The sequence below is a fragment of the Scyliorhinus torazame genome, chromosome 3 (assembly GCF_047496885.1).
Source record: "Scyliorhinus torazame isolate Kashiwa2021f chromosome 3, sScyTor2.1, whole genome shotgun sequence".
Lineage (NCBI taxonomy): Eukaryota > Metazoa > Chordata > Chondrichthyes > Carcharhiniformes > Scyliorhinidae > Scyliorhinus > Scyliorhinus torazame.
Genome location: NC_092709.1, coordinates 217,952,419 through 217,972,816, shown reverse-complemented (window position 1 = coordinate 217,972,816; position 20,398 = coordinate 217,952,419). Strand labels below are relative to the sequence as shown.

Genomic DNA, 20,398 nt, shown 5'->3' with positions numbered 1-20,398 from the left:
TGGGGACAGTGGAGGAGGTACAAGAAGGTGAAGGGAGCGTCAGTCTGGACCCCGATATGCAACAACCACAGGTTTGTCCCTGGTAGGATGGATGGTGGGTTCCAGAGCTGGCAGAGGGCAGGCATCAGAAGGATGGGAGATCTGTTCATAGACAGAAGCTTTCCTAGTTTGAAGGCGCTAAAGGACAAATTTAATCTGCCACCAGGAAACGCCTTTAAATATCTGCAAGTAAGAGCCTTCCTGAAAAAACATGTAGTGGCCTTTCCGACGCTGCCGCCACTGAGGATACAGGCCAGGATGGTCTCCGCCACCTGGGTGGGGGAGGGGAAGGTGTCGGATATCTACCAGGAACTACAGGAGGCGGAGGAAACCCTGGTGGAGGAGCTCAAGGGCAAGTGGGAGGAGGAGCTAGGTGAGGAGTTGGAAGCGGGTCTGTGGGCAGAGGTCCTGGGCAGGGTTAATTCCTCATGTGCCAGGCTCAGTCTAATTCAATTTAAGGTGGTCCATCAGGCATACATGACGGCAACGAGAATGAGCAAGTTTTTGGGGGTAGAAGACAGTTGGGTTCTCTCGGAGGTGGGAGCTGTTCGTCGACTTTCTCGGGGAAAATTATTGTATATTCTCTTTCTGCACTATGTTAATGTTCACTCTAGTTTGTTTTGTTATTATTGTTACTACTGTTTTATTATGAAAAATTCTGCAAAACCTTAATAAAAATACTTTTTAAAAATATATATATAATTAACTAAGATAATAAAACAAACAGGATTTACATGAAGGATCACCTTCTAGCCTCTGTTTAACATAAATGTTACTCTTCATAAATTTCTATCGTCATATTTTTGTAATTGCTGCTCCCGACAGCATATTTAGACTGTTGCATGTCAGAAGTTAGCTTACAGATTAAACAGTTTTGTAAATTAATGAGGCATCTATATTTAATCCACTATTGTCTAGAACACAACAAAGGTAAAGGTTGGCAGGATACTGTAAAGTATCAGTAATCCACCTCTTACCTGGTTCTTTTAGAGTTTCTGATTTGCCTGCAAGCTCCTGTACTCCATCCTCATCTGCATTCAACAGAACACAAGCTAAGTTGTTATTCTGCTCTTCTTCAGAGATTCTCCTCATCAATTCCTCCTGTGAATATTTGAACAAAAATGAATGAGTATGCTGTTGAATTACTGCCCATTAATATTTTTGTTCAGTCATCTCAGAATTCAGAAGTTCAGGTTCTAAGTTTATGGACACCTCCAAATTGGGGATGTAGTTAATATAGAAGGACTATACCAAAATGCAAGACAACATTAATAACACTAATAGAATGGACATGTCATAACAAATTAGTTTTAATATCGATAAATGTGAAGTGGTACATTTTGGTAAAAAGAATAAAGAGGCCTCATACTCCTTGAAAATAAGTGTTCAAATTGGGTTGAGGATCAGAAGGAATTAGAAGTACAAACATGTAAATCATTAAAAGTAGTAACAAGGTTAAAAAGGTACTAAAAATAGCAAAAACACTAAGGTTCATATTTAGTGACATAACTGAAAAAAATGGAAACTATGTTAAACTTCTGTGGAACCTTGGCGCGAGGCTACACTTGGACGATTGTGAACAGTCTGATTTGCATTATAAAAATTATCCAGAGGTACTGGAGAAAGTGCAAGGGCGATTTACTAAAATGATAACAGAGCAGTGAGGTTACACCTATCAGGAAAGATTAAACAGGCAGGGGATCTTTTCTCCAGAAAGACTGAGGGGACTGAACTGGAGGTGTTCAATATTATGGAAGGATTTGAAAGGGTTAGTGTACAGATGTTTCCACTTGCAGCAGAGATCAGATTAGGCCATAAACAGAATACAGAAACAGAAACACTAATTAGTCCAACATGGGGAATTCAGAAAAAACGTATTTACTCAGAGCAATTAGAATGTGTATTCACTATGAGAAGGAGTAGTTGAGTATAGTGCATTTAGGGATAGCCTAGATAAACACAAGGTAAAAAGGAATAGAAGGATATTGTTACGGCACCCTGGGCTAATGTGCGTTCAATTCCAGACCCAACAGGCCACGGAGTTCCAACATAAGTGAATTAACCAATAATCTGTATGTAGTTTCTGAGATCTTTGACCCATCACTGCTCCAATGACTTAGAGGCACCGGATTTGTAAGTGAAACACAAAAGAACTGTTCATTGGTAATATCAATAGAGATAAGACTTGGGATGATCGTCAGAAAACATAAGCCAGCTAGTCTATTACTCCCCCCCCCATTATTGTACCACCCTCTACCCAAACACACACAAGACACCGACAGACACACACACACAGGGAAGGGGAAATGATAGAGATTAAAATGGAAGAGAGACAAGTGTCCTTGTTATGGATATCGAGATCGTTGCAGCCAGCTATCTTCCCAGGACGTGGAGGGCTGAAACTATCAGATGGTTTGGATCTTCTGGCTAGAACATTCAATCAGAACGCTCAGGCTGTAAAACATCCTCTGGGGAGTCACTTTCACATTTATTAACCCGAGCTGTCAACCCCAAAAAGACAGCTCCAGACCAGTGTGTTGCCAGCTTCCCCAGAATGTCTAACAACCTTTCCACAATGCAAGAGTTTCCCACATGAGATTTTAAAAAGGGTTTTTTAAACCACTCGCCTGCCTGCTGGACTGGATCCCCTGACTGGTCAATCTAGTTGTAGAGAGAAAAGTTCTTGTCCTGGACCTTCAGAAAGAATCCATTAGGTGAGAACATTCAGAGCTCTGGCCTTCCAGCTGCTTAATCAAAATGAAGCTGACTACTTGCCAACAGTCTCACAGACTGTGCAGAGAAAGATCTTCATTCACATGTCATCAGATATGAGAGCATTCCAACCTGTGGTTCCCCAGCTTCTTGATCCAAAGCAAAATTAACTCCTGAGAATATTCTGGAACAGTCCACACCAATCAGCATCGAGAGGTAGTCAAGTCCCGGAAATTTAAAGTAGCTGATATGCAGCCAGCTAAGTCCATCCAGATGAGTCATTATTCGGCTAGACTAAACAGCACATTGTATGGAGGGGGAGGGGGGGATGCCGCCAGAGTCCCACCCCCTTGTTTTAAAATTAAAGTGGAATCCCTCTGAAAGGCGTAAAATCCAGCAACTGTCTGATGCACGATCAATGACCACTAAAGCGAGGTTGTAGTCCAACTGAAGGCTTTAATAAGCTAGATGTTTCCCCCAGCAACTCAGGTACAGAATGAAGGCTGCTGGGGCAGCACGGGCTCTTATACCCCACCTTGCAGGGCGGAGCTACCATACAGCTTGACCAATAGGAAACATACAATATCTACCAATGGTGTTCCAGCATTACCAGGTACCGTAGTACCTCTACACAGACTCCCACATGCACCCCCCTGTTAAAAAAGAGTCCAGCGGGGGTGGTGGCCTGATATTACAACATGGTAACGTGGTAGAAATGATAGTTATGGAGGTACCGTAATACCTCCGTACAGCGTTTTGTAACTATTTACAATTCTGTTTACTATTTACAATTTATGATTCATAATTAACTAAACACTTTAAAATGAAGCAATCGGTCGATCGGGGGTCCTGGTCGTCCTCTGTGATCGCCAAAGCTTCGGTGGTGACTCCGGTGGAGGCTCGGGCGTCTGTGACTCCGGGGGCGTGACCTCAATCTCTGTGGCAGCTTTGACACCCCTCGACGGCGTTGGTGGAGAAAACGGTTGACCTGGGAAGGGAGCGTCTGCGGGGTGCGTCGGTGGGTGGGGAGGCCTAGACGGGGCCGGCGGAAGGACCGATCCTCCTGTAAGGTGCACTGGTGGGAGGGAGGGTGGGACTGGTGGCTGGGGTGTGCATGGGGCTCCGGCGGGCGGCAGGTCTCGTAGGGAGACCGTATCTTGTCGGCCTTCGGGGTACGCCGTACTGGGGGTTAGCGTGTAGAAGATAGACCCTCTCGACCAACGGGTCCGACTTGTGCGCCCGCACGTGTTTTCGGAGCAGGATGGGATCGGGGGCTGCCAGCCAGTTCGAGAGCGAGGTCCTAGAGGACAACTTCCTGGGGAAGACAAGGAGATGTTCGTGAGGTGTTTGGTTGGTTGTGGTACAAAGCAGTGACCGGATAGAGTGGAGGGCATCCGGGAGGACTTCCTGCCAGCGGGAGACTGGGAGATTCCTGGACCGTAGGGCCAGTAGGACGGTCTTCCAGATCTTTCCGTTATCCCTCTTTACCTGTCCCTTACCCCGGGGGTTGTAACTGGTCGTCCTGCTTGAGGCGATGCCCTTGCTGAGCAGGAATTGATGCAGTTCGTCGCTCATAAAGGAGGACCCCCTTATCACTATGTATGTAAGTGGGGAACCCGAACAGTGCAAAGATGCTATGGAGGGCCTTGATGACGGTGGTTGCGGTCATGTCGGGGCAGGGGATGGCGAATGGGAACTGGGAGTACTCATCAATCACGTTCAGGAAGTACGTGTTACTGTCGGTGGAGGGGAGGGGACCTTTGAAGTCCATGCTGAGGCATTCAAAGGGACGGGAAGCCTTTATCAGGTGCGCTTTCTCTGTCCGGTAGAAGTGCAGTTTGCACTCCGCGCAGATTTCTCAGTCCTCAATGGAGTAGGGCAGGTTGCGGGTCTTGATAAAGTGGAAAAAGCGAGTGACCCCCGGGTGGCAGAGGTCCTCATGGAGGGCTCGGAGGCGGTCCACTTGTGCGTTGGCACATGTGCCGCGGAACAGGGCATCAGGAGGCTCGTTTAGTTTCCCGGGACGATACACGATCTCGTAGTTGTACGTGGAGAGTTCGATCCTCCACTGCAAGATCTTATCGTTTTTTATCTTGCCCCGATGTGCATTATCGAACATGAAAGTAACCGACCGTTGGTCAGTGAGGAGAGTGAATCTCCTGCCGGCCAGGTAATGCCTCCAATGTCGCACAGCTTACACTATGGCCTGGGCCTCCTTTTCGACTGAGGAGTGGCGGATTTCGGAAGGATGGAGGGTACGTGAGAAGGCCACGGGTCTTCCCACTTGGTTGAGAGTGGCCACCAGAGCTACGTCAGACGCATCGCTCTTGGCCTGGAAGGGGAGGGACTCATCAATGGCGTGCATCGTGGCCGTTGCAATGTCTGCTTTGATGTGGCTGAAGGCCTGGCGGGCCTCTATCGACAGGGGAAAAGCTGTGGATTGGCCTTGTCTGCATAGTTGGGGACCCACTGGGCATAGTAAGAGAAAAACCCTAGGCAGTGCTTCAGGGCCTTGGAGCAGAGAGGGAGGGGGAACTCCATAAGGGGGCGCATGCGTTCAGGGTCAGGGCCTATAACTCCATTTCGCACTACGTAGCCGAGGATGGCTAGGCGGTCGGTGCTAAACACGCATTTATCCTTGTTATATGTAAGGTTAAGGATCTTTGCGGTCTGGAGGAATTTTCGGAGGTTGGTGTCGTGGTCCTGCTGGTCGTGGCCGCAGATGGTGACATTATTGAGATACGGGAATGTTGCCCGTAAACCGTACCGGTCAACCATTCGGTCCATCTCGCGCTGGAAGACCGAGAACCCGTTGGTGACACCGAAGGGAACCCTTAAGAAGTGATAGAACCGCCCATCTGCCTCGAAGGCAGTGTATATGCGGTCATTAGTGCGCATAGGGAGCTGGAGGTAGGCGGACTTAAGATCCACCGTGGAGAAGACCTTGTAATGCGCGATCCTGTTTACCAGGTCGGATATGCGGGGGAGAGGGTACGCGTCCAGCTGCGTAAACCTGTTGATGGTCTGACTGTAGTCGATGACCAACCTTTGCTTCTCCCCGGTCTTTACCACCACTACCTGAGCTCTCCAGGGACTGTTACTAGCTTCAATGACTCCTTCCTTCAGTAGCCATTGGACATCTGACCTAATAAAGATCCGATCCTGGGCACTGTACCGCCTGCTCCTGGTGGCGATGGGTTTGCAATCCGGGGCGAGGTTCGCAAACAGGGAAGGCAGATAGACCTTGAGGGTCGCGAGGCCACAGACACTGAGGGGGATATAGGGGCGCCGAATTTGAAAGTTAGACTTTGGCGATTACACTGGAAGTCTAAACCTAGGAGTGTGGGGAAGGACGTAGAGCCGGTAATTTATAAACTCCCTTCACTGGACTGTGAGGTTTGCTACACAAAACCCCTGTATCTCTAGTGAGTGGGAACCGGAGGTTTTTTGATCAACGGGGTGGACGAGGAGAGAACAGCGCCTTACTGTGTCGGGGTGTATGAAGCTCTCCGTGCTCCCAGAGTCGATTAAGCAGGACGTCTCGTGCCCCTTGATTAGTACAGTTGTTGTAGCAGTTGAGAGTGTTCGAGGCCGGGAGAGTGAGTTGAGAGTGTTCGATGAGGGTGTAAATTTCCAGACTCACCCTCGAGTGCAGGACTTGCATTTTCTATTCTCCCGTGGGTGTGTTTTCGGCCGTTCCGAGATATCCTTTAAAACACGCCAGCCACTGCTTGAAGATTGCCGTTGAGTTCGCCGCGTGGGGGCTGCAGACACTCCAGCTTGATTCGGAGTTCCATCCTTTTAAATCTAGCTCATTAAATTGATGCACGATCAATGACCACTAAAGCGAGGTTGTAGTCCAACTGAAGGCTTTAATAAGCTAGATGTTTCCCCCAGCAGCTCAGGTACAGAATAAAGGCTGCTGGGGAGGCACAGGCTCTTATACCCCACCATGCAGGGCGGAGCTACCATACAGCTTGACCAATAGGAAACATAAAATATCTACCAATGGTGTTCCAGCATTACCAGGTACCGTAGAACCTCTACACTGACTACCACACTGTCCAGGCACAAAAGTTATAACAGCAAATAACAGAAAATAAAGGGAATACACAAGGGAAACTAGGTTAAATAGGAAGATCCTTGCAATATGTTGATCGGGTTAGAGGAAGAGGGTGCAAGAAGGTTCATGTTGAGCATAAACAGCAGCTCGGAGCTGTTGAGCTGAATCAACCCATTTCCGTGCTGGAAATACTAAGTAACACTATGTAATCTTATTACAGGGATTACCTCAGAAAGGACCGAGAGACTTGGGGGTAGATTTTCCACTTTAACAAAGTCATCTTCATCAGACTTTTGGCTGAGATTGCCAGATCCAGCTTCCTGCTAAACGGGAGTAGGGAAATGTGTTACAAAGCTTTTAGTTGAAATGGTACATACAATTGGACACAAATAAATGAGAAAGTGAATTCGTTGAACATTGATATAGTGTGAACAATTTCACAAAAATTAGTAATTTAACTGGACCAGTGGAAACATAACATAATAGGAGCAGAACATTTAGCCTTCTGAGTCTGCTCTGCCATTCAACAAGACCATGGATGACCTTCTAATTCAGCACCATTTTCCTGCACTACCCTATATCCCCTGATGATTTTAATATGTAGAAATGAATCAATCTTAGTATTTAACAGATTCAGCAATTGAGCCTCCACAGCCCTCTGGGGAAGAGAATTCCAAAGATTCACCACCCTCTCAATGTAGAAATTGCTACTCGTGTCCCTTATTCTGATACTCTGTTCCCTGTTTCTAACCCCTCTTTTTCCCCCCTCACCACAGCCAATGGAAACATCCTCTCAAGCACTAAGAATATTCGTAGAATCCCTACAGCACAGAAGGTAGCCATTCGGTTAATTGAGTGTGCACCAACCCTCTCAAAGAGTACCATATCTCATAACCCTGCCTAACCCTTGAGACACTAAGGGCAATTTAGCATGGCCAATCCATCTAACCTGCATATCTTTGGACTGTGGAAGGAAACGAGTGCACCCGGAGGAAACCCATGATGACACAGGGAGATTGTGCAAACTCCACACAGATTGTCACCCGAGGTCGGTATAGAACCCGAATCCGTGGCACTGAGGCAGTAGTGCTAACTTATGTGCCACCGTAGAACATAGAACATACAGTGCAGAAGTAGGCCATCCGGCCCATCGAGTCTGCACCGACCCACTAAAGCCCTCACGTCCACCCTATCCCCGTAACCCAAACGGCTCCTGACCTTTTTGGTCACTAAGGGCAATTTATCATGGCCAATCCACCTAACCTGCACGTCTTTGGACTGTGGGAGGAAACTGGAGCACCCGGAGGAAACCCACGCAAACACGAGGAGAACGTGCAGACTCCGCACAGACAGTGACCCAGCGGGGAATCGAACCTGGGACGCTGGCGCTGTGAAGTCACAGTGCTATCCACTTGTGCTACCGTGCTGCCCTAAATTTTGTACCGTAATTTTGTAGAATTGAATGAGATCACCACTTGTTCGTCTGAACTCCAGAGAATTAAAGCCAAGTCTAGTTAATCTTTCTTCATTGAAAAATCCCTCCATCAGTCTGGTGAACCTTCGCTGCACTGCTTCCAAGTATATCCTTCTTCAGGTAAGGAGGCCAAAATTGCACACAATACTCAGGTGTTGTCTCACAAAGGCTCTTAATAATTGCACGAAGACATCTTTACTCGTATACTTAAATCCTCTTGTCATAAAGGTACATCTCTGTAATAGCGATCTGGTCATACATATAAATTGCTAGTGAGCTAATAATTCATCTGTTTTATTGCGAATGCTGCGGGCTTATTTCTTTATACTATTTTTATAAACTCTGGCCCGATCTGATGGTGCACATTTGGCAACCACTGTCCCTTACTTGGATTACCTTTATTGTTATATTGATACAGTGCTTTGTAATTTCCCTTTAATTTACTCAATCTTCCTCTGCATGATTCCTTCTCCACTTTGCGAGCTATATGATTCACTGATTCCAGCCCGGCTTAGGTTGAATCTTTCCCAATGGTAAAGCCCTCACTGTCCCCAGTACTGGTGACAATGCTCCACAAACTGGAATCCATGTCTCCCACACCATTCTTTTAGCCACGCATTCACCTCTATCTTTCTTACCCCACACCAATTTGCATATGGTTCAGGTAATAATCCAGCGATTATTACCTTTGAAGTTCTGCTTTTGATAAAAGTATTATTATTCGGCATATTTTCATTATTTTTGCCATACAAAAAAAAAGGAAAACAACAAAACAACCCCAACAATGTAAACCTAAAACACCGACTCGTAAATCAAAGATGAAAAACAAACAAGCACGCCCCCGCCCACCCTTAGCATTCAACTCCCGAACGTACATGATAAACAAACCAAGAATTGTAGAACCCCTCTTTCGACACCCTCAACCCAAACTTCACCTTCTCCAGGGTCAAAAGCTCCAGCAGGCCCCCCGCCACGCCGAGGCACAGGGTGGAGAAGCTGACCTCTACCTCAATAGGACCTGCCCACGAGCGATCAGCGAGGTGAAGGTTAAAGCACCTGCCCCTGCACCCACCTGCAACCCGGGTTGGTCTCTCACCCCGAAAATGACTTTGAGGGGACCAGGCTTCAAATCCATATGCAACACCCCCGAGATAGTGCTAAATATCTCCCTTCAATGTCTTTCCAGCTTCAGCCAGGACCAAGACATGTGAACATGGTTTGAGGGGAACCTCCCACACTGCTCACAAACATCCTCGACCTCTTCAAACAGCTGGCTCATTCTTCATTTTGTGAGGTGCGCTCCAGACACGACCTTCAATTGCGTCATCCCCAACCTCATGCACGAGGTTGAGGCGTTCACCTTTCGCAGCATCTCACACCACAGATTCTCTTCCATCGCCCTCCCCCAGCTCTTCCTCCCATTTCACCATAACCTCCTCCATGGACACCTTATCCTCTTCCACAATCCTCCCATAAATCACCGATACCAGCCCCTTCACCAACCCCCCCCCGCCGACAGTACCGCCTCCAACAGCGAGGATGCCAGCGTAATCGGGAAGATCGAGAAACCCTTCCTTTTCTCCCAAGTCCTCTAAGCTTGCAATTGTCCCCCAAGAAACATTTCCTTAATCCCCCTCTCCTCCCATCTCAGAAACCTCACATCCATCCTCCCCAGCTCGAACCTATGATTCCCCCTAATCAGCATCCCCCCCCAGACCGGCCCCCAGCTTAAAGTGCTGTCTAAAATGTCTCCAGACCTTCAAAGCCACCACCAGACTCACCAAATACTTGCCCAAAGCCATCGGGAGCGGTTCAGTTGCCGGCGCCCTCAACCCTGACCACCTACACAAGCCCTTACTCCACCTTAACCCATCAGGATTCCGCCCCCTCCCTGAACCAGCTCCCTGTACCATCTCCTCATTCGCAGCCCAGTAATAGTACAGTAAGAGGTCAGAGGTAGGTTCTTTACGCAAAGAGTAGTGAGGCCGTGGAATGCCCTACCTGCAACAGTAGTGAACTCGCCAACATTGAGGGCATTTAAAAGTTTATTGGATAAACATATGGATGATAATGGCATAGTGTAGGTTAGATGGCTTTTGTTTCGGTGCAACATCGTGGGCCGAAGGGCCTGTACTGCGCTGTATCGTTCTATGTTCTATGTTAAGATTGGGAGGCCTAGCTCCCCTCCCACCTGTCGCCCTCTCCTAACCATGGCCACCCCCCCACCCCCCTCTCCAATAAACAAGGTGGCCAATTTGTCCACCTCCTTGAAGAACGATTTCATTAGAAAAACCGGCAGGCACTAAAAGGAACAAAAATCGTGGTAACACATTCATTTTAACTGCCTGCACCCAGCCCGCCAATGACAGAGGGAGGTTGTCCCACCTTGCCAAATCGGCCTTCACACGTCCCATCAAACTAGTAAAATTGTACATTCCGAGCCCACCCCAAACTCCACGCTAACTGCACCCCCAAGGGCCTAAAGTGGGTTTTCGTCATATAAAATGGCAACTCCACCACCGCCACCCCCACTCTCGGCTGGGACACCGTAAAATACTCGTTATTGCCTAGGTTCAATGTATACCCAGAGAACAACCCGAATCTTAGGAGCAGCCGTATTATATTCCCCACCAACATGCTCGGCTCGGAGATGTACAGTAGCAAATCGTTAGCATATAAGGATACCCTATGCTCCACACCCCCCTCACTATCCCTTCCACAATCCTGAGCTCCTTAGCGCCATGGCCAAAGGCTCTGTAGCCAATGCAAACAGGACATCCCTGCCTAGTACCCCAGTGCAAAGCAAAGTACCCCAAATTCATATTATTAGTGCAAACACTCACCATCGACTCCCTATACGGCAGCCGTACCCATGTTGTGAACCTCGGCCTGTTCCAAATCTTTTAAGATAGCCATCAAATAACCCTACTCAATCTGATCAAACGCTTTCTCTGCATCCAATGCCACCACCACCTCCTTCGCGGCCGACATGATCACATTTAACAACCTTCTCACACTCGAAAATAGCGGCCTTCCCTTCATGAACACAGTCTGATCCTTTCCCATCACCTTCAGGAGGCTCCCCTCCAACCTTGCCACCAGCACCTTTGCCAATATCTTGGCATCTAGTCAACAGGGATATGGGCCTATACGACCTACACTCCACAGGGTCCTTATCCTTCTTTAATAGCAGGAAAATCGAAGGTTCTGCTTTTTAGTGTCAAGCTCCGCATAATCCCTCAGCAGAACCTCTTTCCTAGTTCTACGTTTGGCGTTGGTACCTACATGGACCATGACAGGTAGATCATCGCCCACCCACTGCGGTTCCTTTCTAGCCCTGATGAGATATCCAAAATCTTGGCACCAGAGACACAACATAGCCTTCTAGATTCTCGCTCTTGGCTGCAGTCACCTCCTGACTATACAGACCCCTACTAACACAACATTTATTTTAAATCTTCCCAATTTAATAACTTCCTTCACCATGATTAGTTTGCTCATCCACACTACAGCCCTCCCTATTGTCAGTATAAGTAGCAAGAACCTCGATATTGTTGCTCAATTGAAGGGTGAGGCTACTTCAGTCCCATCTTCTCCAACTCTTGCTGCCTGTCTCGCACTCGCAACCTTCTGTCTCTGACCACTGACCAAATCAGATGAACCTAATGTAAGGGGTGTGATTGCCTTCTGGAACAAAAGGTACATCCAGGTAGCTTCCCCTCTGTGAAACAAACAATACTAAAAAAAAATTGTTTATAGGATGTGCCCATCCCTAGTTGCTCTTCAGAAGGTTGCGGTGAGCTGTCTTCTTGAATAGCTGCAGTGCCTGAGCTTGCATCTGAACACTATTCATCATTATCGTGTGAAGTACAACTTCCAAAAGAGGTATTACAACACATCATGCAGTGTTTAATATCAACTCCCATCAACATTAAAAGAAACAAAAAGCTCCAAGTGTCAACTTACATACATAAACGGAACATAATTTCCTTACTACCAAAGGAAAACCTTTGTATAAATTTGCATGACTTCGCATTGCAGAACTATTCCACCATTTTCTACATAAAAGACTTGGGAAAATGTTACATTTAATGTTAGGAAAGGGAGAAGAAATAAGGTATCAGTTTAAGCTTAATTTGTGTTTCTGTATTTGTATGCTAATAAAAGATTAAAACTTCAGTTTAGCTTCATCTTAAACAAAGGTGCCTGCATGTCTATAGGTTAAGTCTAATATTAAACTTCGTCTACACTGTAATTAAAGTTTTACAACGTGAAAGTAATTACAAAGCTAAAAGAACTATGGAGAGCAGAAGCATTCTGAGTTCATTTGGAACCGGGGCGGAATTTTCTGAAAAAATGGCAAGGTATCAGGTTCTCACTGAAAACCGGCATGTTTCTCACAGCCGAGGGGCAGCATGGTGGCACAGTGGTTAGCACTGCTACCTCACGGCACCAAGGTCCCAGGTTCGATCCCGGCTCTGGGTCACTGTCTGTGTGGAGTTTTCACAATTTCCCCGTGTTTGCATGGGTTTCGCCCCCACAATCCATCATCACTGCAGTCTACATCCCACCCCAGGTGAAGTGAAGAAAGAACTTGACGAATTACATGCCACCATCAATAACCAAGAAACAAATCACCCCGAAGCCCTGACAATCAAGGCTGGAGACTTCAAACAGGCCAACCTAAGGAAGGTCCTACCCAAACTCCACCAACATCTCCTGCCCACCAGAGGTGCAGACACCCTAGGCCACTGCTACACGAGCAAAGGTGCCTACCGCTCCATTCCCTGACCACACTTTGGCAAATCCAACCACATGTCGGTATTCCTACCTCCAACTTACAAACAGCAACTCAAGCGTGCTAAGCAAGTCAAGGAAACCGTGCAGTGCTGGTCCGAGGAATCGGAGGACATCCTCCGCGACTGCTTGGAGACTGTGGACTGGTCCATATTCAAGGCTGCGGCAGCTAACCTGGATGAGTACGCAACCACCGTCACAGACTTTATCAGTAAATGCGTCACGGACTGTGTACCAAATGACAACACGGGTATTCCCCAATCAGAAATCCTGGCTCAACCAAAAGGTTCACTCCCTGCTGAAGTCCCGGACGGAGGCGTTCAAATCTGACGACCCTGCCCTATATAAGAAATCCAGGTACGGCGTACGGAAAGCCATCAGGGATGCAAAAAGACAATACCGCATCAAACTAGAGTCTCAGGCCAATGACTCTAACCCACGACGACTATGGCAGGGCCGACACAAGATCACAGGCTATAAAGCAAGGCCAGGCAGAATATCTGGGGCTGGAGCATCCCTGCCCGATGATCATAACAAGTTCTATGCCCGCTTTGAGCAGTCAGCCAATGCATCAATGCCACCCGCCCCAACATCCCTGAACACACCCATACCACTATTACAGTCTCAGAGGTAAGAGCTGCCTCCTTGAAAGTGAATCCGTGGAAAGCGACGGGCCCCGACGGGGTCCCGGGGCGAGCACTCAGAGCCTGTGCAGACCAGCTGGCCAGTGTATTCGCAGATATCTTCAACACTTCACTCCTCCACTCTTGAGGTCCCCACCTCCTTCAAGAAGACCACCATTATACCAGTACCAAAAGAACAAGGTAGCCTGCCTCAACAACTACCGACCGGTGGCCCTGACGTCTGTTATCATGAAATGCTTTGAGCGGCTAGTCATGAGACGGATCACTACCAGCCTCCCAGGTGGTCTCGATCTACTGCAGTTTGTCTATCACAGCAACCGGTCTATAGCAGATGGTATCTCCCTGGTTCTGCAATCAACACTTGAACACCGCGACAACAAGGGCATCTATGTAAGACTACATTGACTACAGCTGTGCCTTCAACACCATTATCCCGACAAGACTAATAACCAGACTCTGCAATCTTGGACATGACCCCAGACCGCAATCTGTCAGGATAGGCATTAGTCCTAAACACCGGGGCCCCGCAAGGGTGTGTGCTTAGTCTTCCACTGTACTCCCTATACATACATGACTGTGTGGCATGATTTTTTTTTTAAAAATAAATATGTTTTATTGAAATTTTTTCCCCAAACAACAATTTTCCCCCTCTTACAAAGCAAACGCAACAATAACAATACAGAAATTTTTAATACACAAGTAACAAAACCCCTTTATCTTTGACCTAAACTAAACTAACCCCCCCCCCCCCCCCGGGTTGCTGCTGCTGGTCATCTGTCTTCCCTCTAACGTTCCCCTAGGTAGTCGAGAAATGGCTGCCACCGCCTGGTGAACCCTTGAGCCGATCCTCTCAGGGCAAACTTTATCTGCTCCAGTTTAATGAACCCCGCCATATCATTTACCCAGGCCTCCAGTCCGGGGGGTTTCGCCTCCTTCCACATGAGTAGGATCCTGCGCCGGGCTACTAGGGACGCAAAGGCCACAACGTCGGCCTCTTTCGCCTCCTGCACTCCCGGCTCTTCCGCAACTCCAAATAAAGCTAACCCCCAGCCTGGTTTGACCCGGCCTTCACCACCCGCGAAATCACTCCCGTCACTCCCTTCCAATACCCTTCCAGTGCCGGGCACGCCCAAAACATATGTGCGTGGTTTGCCGGGCTCCCGCCACACCTCCCACATTTGTCTTCCACTCCAAAGAACCTGCTCAATCTTGCTCCCGTTATGTGTGCTCTATGTAGCACCTTAAATTGAATCAGGCTAAGCATGGCTTATGAGGAAGAGGAATTTACCCTGCTTAGGGCATCAGCCCACATACCCTCCTCTATCTCCTCCCCTAGTTCTTCTTCCCACTTTCCTTTTAGTTCGCCCACCGACTCCTCCCCCTCTTCCCTCATCTCTCGATAAATCTCTGACACCTTGCCCTCTCCAACCCACACCCCTGAAAGCACCCTGTCCTGTATCCCCTGTGTCGGGAGCAACGGAAATTCCCTCACCCGTTGTCTAGTAAACGCCCTCACCTGCATATATCTCAAGAAATTTCCCCGGGGCAACTTATACTTTTCCTCCAATGCTCCCAAGCTCGCAAAAGTCCCATCTATAAATAAATCTCCCACCCTCCTAATTCCCAACTGGTACCAGCTCTGAAATCCTCCATCCATTCTTCCTGGGGCGAACCTATGGTTGTTCCTGATTGGGGACCCCACCAGGGCTCCCCGCACCCCTCTCTGTCGCCTCCACTGTCCCCAGATATTCAATGTTGCCGCCACCACCGGGTTCGTGGTAAACTTTTTAGGTGAGATCGGTAGCGGCGCCGTCACCAGCGCCTCTAAACTCGTCCCTTTACAGGACTTTCTCTCCAGTCTTTTCCACGCCGCTCCCTCACCCTCCATCATCCATTTACGTATCATTGCCACATTGGCGGCCCAATAGTAATCGCCCAAGTTCGGTAGTGCCAATCCTCCTCTGTCCCTACTACGCTGAAGGAACCCCCTCCTTACTCTCGGAACTTTCCCTGCCCACACGAAGCTCGTGATGCTCCTGTCTATTTTATTAAAAAAGGTCTTGGTGATTAGTATAGGGAGACATTGAAATACAAATAAGAACCTCGGGAGGACCATCATCTTAATTGCTTGCACCCTGCCCGCCAGCGATAGAGGCTGCATGTCCCACCTCTTGAAGTCCTCCTCCATTTGTTCTACCAACCGTGTCAGATTAAGTCTGTGCAAGGTTCCCCAGCTCCTAGCGATCTGAATCCCCAGGTATCGGAAGTTTCTTTCCACTTTCCTTAGAGGCAAGCCTTCTATCTCTCTACTCTGGTCCCCTGGATGTATCACAAATAATTCACTCTTCCCCATGTTTAGCCTATACCCCGAGAAATCCCCGAACCCCCTCAAAATTCGCATAACCTCTATCATCCCCCCCGCTGGGTCCGACACGTATAACAATAGGTCATCTGCGTATAACGAGACTCGGTGTTCTTCTCCCCCTCTAATCACCCCTCTCCATTTCCTGGAGTCTCTCAACGCCATGGCCAGAGGTTCAATTGCCAACGCGAACAACAATGGAGACAGCGGGCATCCCTGTCTTGTTCCCCTATATAGTTGGAAATACTCCGATCTATGTCGACCTGTAACTACGCTTGCCGTTGGAGCCCCATAAAGAAGTCTAACCCAGCTAATAAACCCGTTCCCAAACCCAAACCTCCTTAACACTTCCCATAAATACTCCCACTCCACCCTATCAAATGCCTTCTCAGCGTCCATTGCCGCCACTATCTCTGCCTCCCCCTCCACGGGGGGCATCATTATCACCCCTAATAGTCGTCGCACGTTAACATTCAGTTGTCTTGTGTGGCATGATTTAACTACAACTCAATCTATAAGTTTGCGGATGATACGACTGTGGTGGGCCGCATCTCAAACAGCGATGAATCAGACTACAGGAGGGAGATAAATCACTTGGTTGCATAGTGTACCGAAAACAACCTCTCTCTAAATGTTGGAAAGACCAAGGAACTGATAATTGACTTCAGGAAGCATAGCACGACACGCATCAGTGGCTCCGAAGTGGAGATGGTCGATAGCTTTAAGTTCTTGGGGGTCACCATCACCAACAGTCTGTCCTGGTCCACTCACGTTGATGCAACAGTCAAGAAAGCCCAACAACGTTTCTACTTCCTATGGAAGCTAAAGAAATTTGGCATGTCTGCATTGACTCTCACAAACTTCTACAGATGTGCGAGAGAGCATCCTATCCAGCTGCATCACAGCCTGGTATGGCAACCGCTCGGTCCAAGATCACAAGAAACTGCAGTGTGGTGAACTCAGTCCAGCGCATCACACAAGCTTGCCACCGCCACATTGATTCTGTGTACACCTCCCACTGCCTCAGGAAGGCAGACAGCATTATCAGAGACCCCTCCCACCCAGGCATTGCCTTCTTCCAGACCCTTCCATCAGGCTAAGTCTGAAGACCCACACATCCAGACATAGGAACAGCTTCTTCCCCACAGCTACAAGACTCCTCAATGCCTCCCCCTCGGACTGATCTGTTCCCTGTAAGAACACTCTTCATGACGCCTATGCTGCTCTTGCTCATGTTTTTGCTTTGTTTGGCCTTGTTCCGCATTGTAACCAATCACTGTTTGTCGATGTACCAATGTCAATGTTCTCTGTTGATTATTCTTGTGTCTACTATGTACGTACTGTGTACCTTCCCTCAGCCGCAGAAAAATGCTTTTCACTGTACTTCGGTACATGTGACAATAAATCAAATCAATCAATCATGTGCAGGGTAGGTGGATTGGCCACGCTAAATTGCCCCTTAATTGGAAAAAATGAATTGGGTACTCTAAATTTATATTTTTAAAAGTTTTTCATAGCCAGGATCTCTCCAGATCTTGACACTTTGCTAAAAAGAAAGCAGGGCACTGTCATTCTTGAGGGGACAGAGCCTAAATATGTCGGCAAGCCCGGCTCCAGAGACAGGCCACCCTGTCTGTCCCACAGACATTAGAGCCCGCCCCGCCATCCATCATAGCCGGCAATCCCCCTCTATCGTCACCCTGCCCCCGCCAACTTGGCACTGCCCTGCCATGTCCCGTACGACACTAGCTTCCGCCAGCCCTGGCATGGTCATCTTGATTTCTGGACAGCAGTAGTGATCCCCACCAGTGTGACATCATGCCGGGGGGAGGGGACATAATGGATGTCCCGGAAGATAAGGCGTTTGGCATATTCAACTACATTCATAATTACGTACCCAGCAGGAGGATTGGGGGGGGGGGGGAGGGGGAAAGAGAGAAGAGATCTCATTCTGAAATCTCCCCAGAGCAAATCCCATTATGGCCCATTTGCAAGAGCGAGCGGACATAACGGAATTTGCGCCCGTGGTGAACAGGACTAGAAAATCCCCCCCCAGGTCACCTGGACGAGACATTTTTCACAGAAGCTACCAGCACAGGCAGGACAAACAAGTGAGGGCAAAATACAAATCCCAGAAGCTGGGGAACAAGAGTTCCAGGAATTAAAGGAATAAAGAACAGAAATCTGGACAAGTTCTATTTGGTGAAGTAGCAGCAGAGAGAGAAGCTTCCAATTAAAGACAGAAATCCAAGGTGTAGACCTGGATAAATTGGCTAGCGAGAAGCCAGATATCGGAGGTAATCTGAAGATCGGTAGCACCTTAATACAGCCTGCGAAGCAGTGGTGTTCTGCCCGTCTGGTAGAGTGTCTGAGATTGCATGAAAGCTTGAATGCACGTGGTGTTCCAGAGTAGAGGAATACTGAAATGAGATGTTGATCCTGGATGTGGATGCTTGGTGAGGTATCCAAGAGAAAGGCGTTTGGGAGAAGATTCCAAAGAGTGTTCTTCGAGAACACAGTTGGAAAACTCTCACTTGAAAGTCAGTTTCAGTGAGACCAGTTAACTTACACTGTGACAAGCATTTGATTATTTTGTTAAGGACTAATCGGCAACTCTGTTTATCCACGTCTCGAAACAAAAAATTAAAGTTAGGAACTATCGAGCCAGGTTCTATTCTGGGACTGGACTGTCCAGAAGTAATATCAGCTGGGATTGCAAGATTAATTTTTTTCCCCCCAAGAAATTAGACTTCCTCATTGTTTAGCATGCTGCGCTCTTTTTGATTTGAGAAAATACAGCAGAGTGCACCCATTCCTAAAAGGCATGTTTTACTTAATTTGGCAGCATGATTAGGTAACAAACATTTTTTGCAATAATCACAACAATCAGTAATTGTGAATGGATAATCAAATTTTGTAGCATTTGGTCTTTGGCATATGGTGATGCAGACATGCTAACCAAACTAGGGAGCTATTTAATTTAGTTTTCATGTGGATGCCAAGATATTGGCAAATGTGAACACTATAGAATATACACAGCACAATCACAGCCAAAATGCCATCTTGAATCATGAAATTCTTTATGGTGCTTTTACCCCTTGTATGCTATTAATTTATTTTGTCTGTATTACTCACTCTCTAATTGGTTGCAGGTTATCATATAACTTAGGTTAACGTTGCTTTCTCATTTCTTGCCCAGAAAGAACAGTCTTATACAACTCTTTCTGCAGGTTTGTCACTCTCGGTGTTGATATCAACAAGTTCTAAGAAGCCTGGAAAATTCCCCAGAAAGACCAGAATATTTGGGACATTCTGTCTGCTTAATTTATCCTGCAAAGAGGCAAGGATCAGGAACCAAAATTTAGTCATGTGGTTGGATACAGCTTCAGATGGACAGAAACAAATTGCCCCATCAGCTTGTTCTGAACTTTTCTACAACATAATATAACACCAGCTATGTAAAATGTAATGACACACTCCTGTGCTAATTCAGCACATTATGCTGGAGTCTATTATGCTCACCCACACATCGATGGTCGATGCAGAAGAGTATATATTACAAAGTATTTTCAATATTGAAGGAGCAGTGCTTACATAATCATTAACTAACACAGGAGAGTCTGTGCTAGGGCTGCCAGCCAATGAGCTTTCTGGTGTTCCTTCCACATCATTTTCTAGTTCAATTTCTGTTCCAGCATTCGCACTTTCACAAAAAGATAACGATCGCTTTGGACTCTTGGTGTCTTCATTAGCAGCATCAAATTGAGTATTTTGTGAAGACTCAGAAGGAAGATGCAGAATTGGGCTACTTTCATTTTCAGCTACAAAATGAATATAAATGTTCATTTAACACAATTATTTCATATACATACAAGCAAACAATAATCCAGTCTACGGTTTACATTTTCTAATTTGATAATACAATGAAGTTAAGATTGTTGAATACCATTATCTGTTGTTTGAAAACAAAAACAAAAGTTGAACTCTACCTGAAGCTACTGTTAAATGTGTTTTCATGGATTGACTAACGACATCATCTTTACTGGTTTCAGGATGAATATCCTATAAAGAGAGAAGTTCTGAATATCAATAAGCACCAAAGAAAATGTAAGAGTATTGGTATGCTTTCCGATCATTTTTATTTCTAATAAACACAGAACAGTAATGCAGGCAGAATTGGTTCAAATTATGTTCTTGAAAAGTGGGTTTTCCACTCAATGATGCTAAGGTTTTTGAATGTAGGCCTTTCATCACAGCAAGAGTTAGTGCAAAGGCAGGAGATTGCTGCAATATAAAAGACAACATAC

The 20,398-nt window shown here is 47.0% G+C and overlaps 1 protein-coding gene across 8 annotated transcripts in view; it reads right to left on the bottom strand.

The window, feature by feature from the left end:
* pcm1 (pericentriolar material 1) overlaps window positions 1–20,398 on the bottom strand; it is a 313,048-nt gene that overhangs the window by 3,935 nt on the left and 288,715 nt on the right. For 6 of the 8 annotated variants that reach the window (XM_072496879.1, XM_072496881.1, XM_072496885.1 and 3 more), the window contains 4 exons: window positions 20,081–20,153; window positions 19,686–19,912; window positions 7,042–7,137; window positions 1,017–1,140 (listed from right to left, as the gene is read on the bottom strand). In XM_072496879.1, the coding sequence (XP_072352980.1) occupies window positions 1,017–1,140; window positions 7,042–7,137; window positions 19,686–19,912; window positions 20,081–20,153 (520 nt within the window). The remainder of the gene's footprint in view (window positions 1–1,016; window positions 1,141–7,041; window positions 7,138–19,685; window positions 19,913–20,080; window positions 20,154–20,398) is intronic. The other 2 variants (XM_072496880.1, XM_072496886.1) reach the window with 1 other exon arrangement.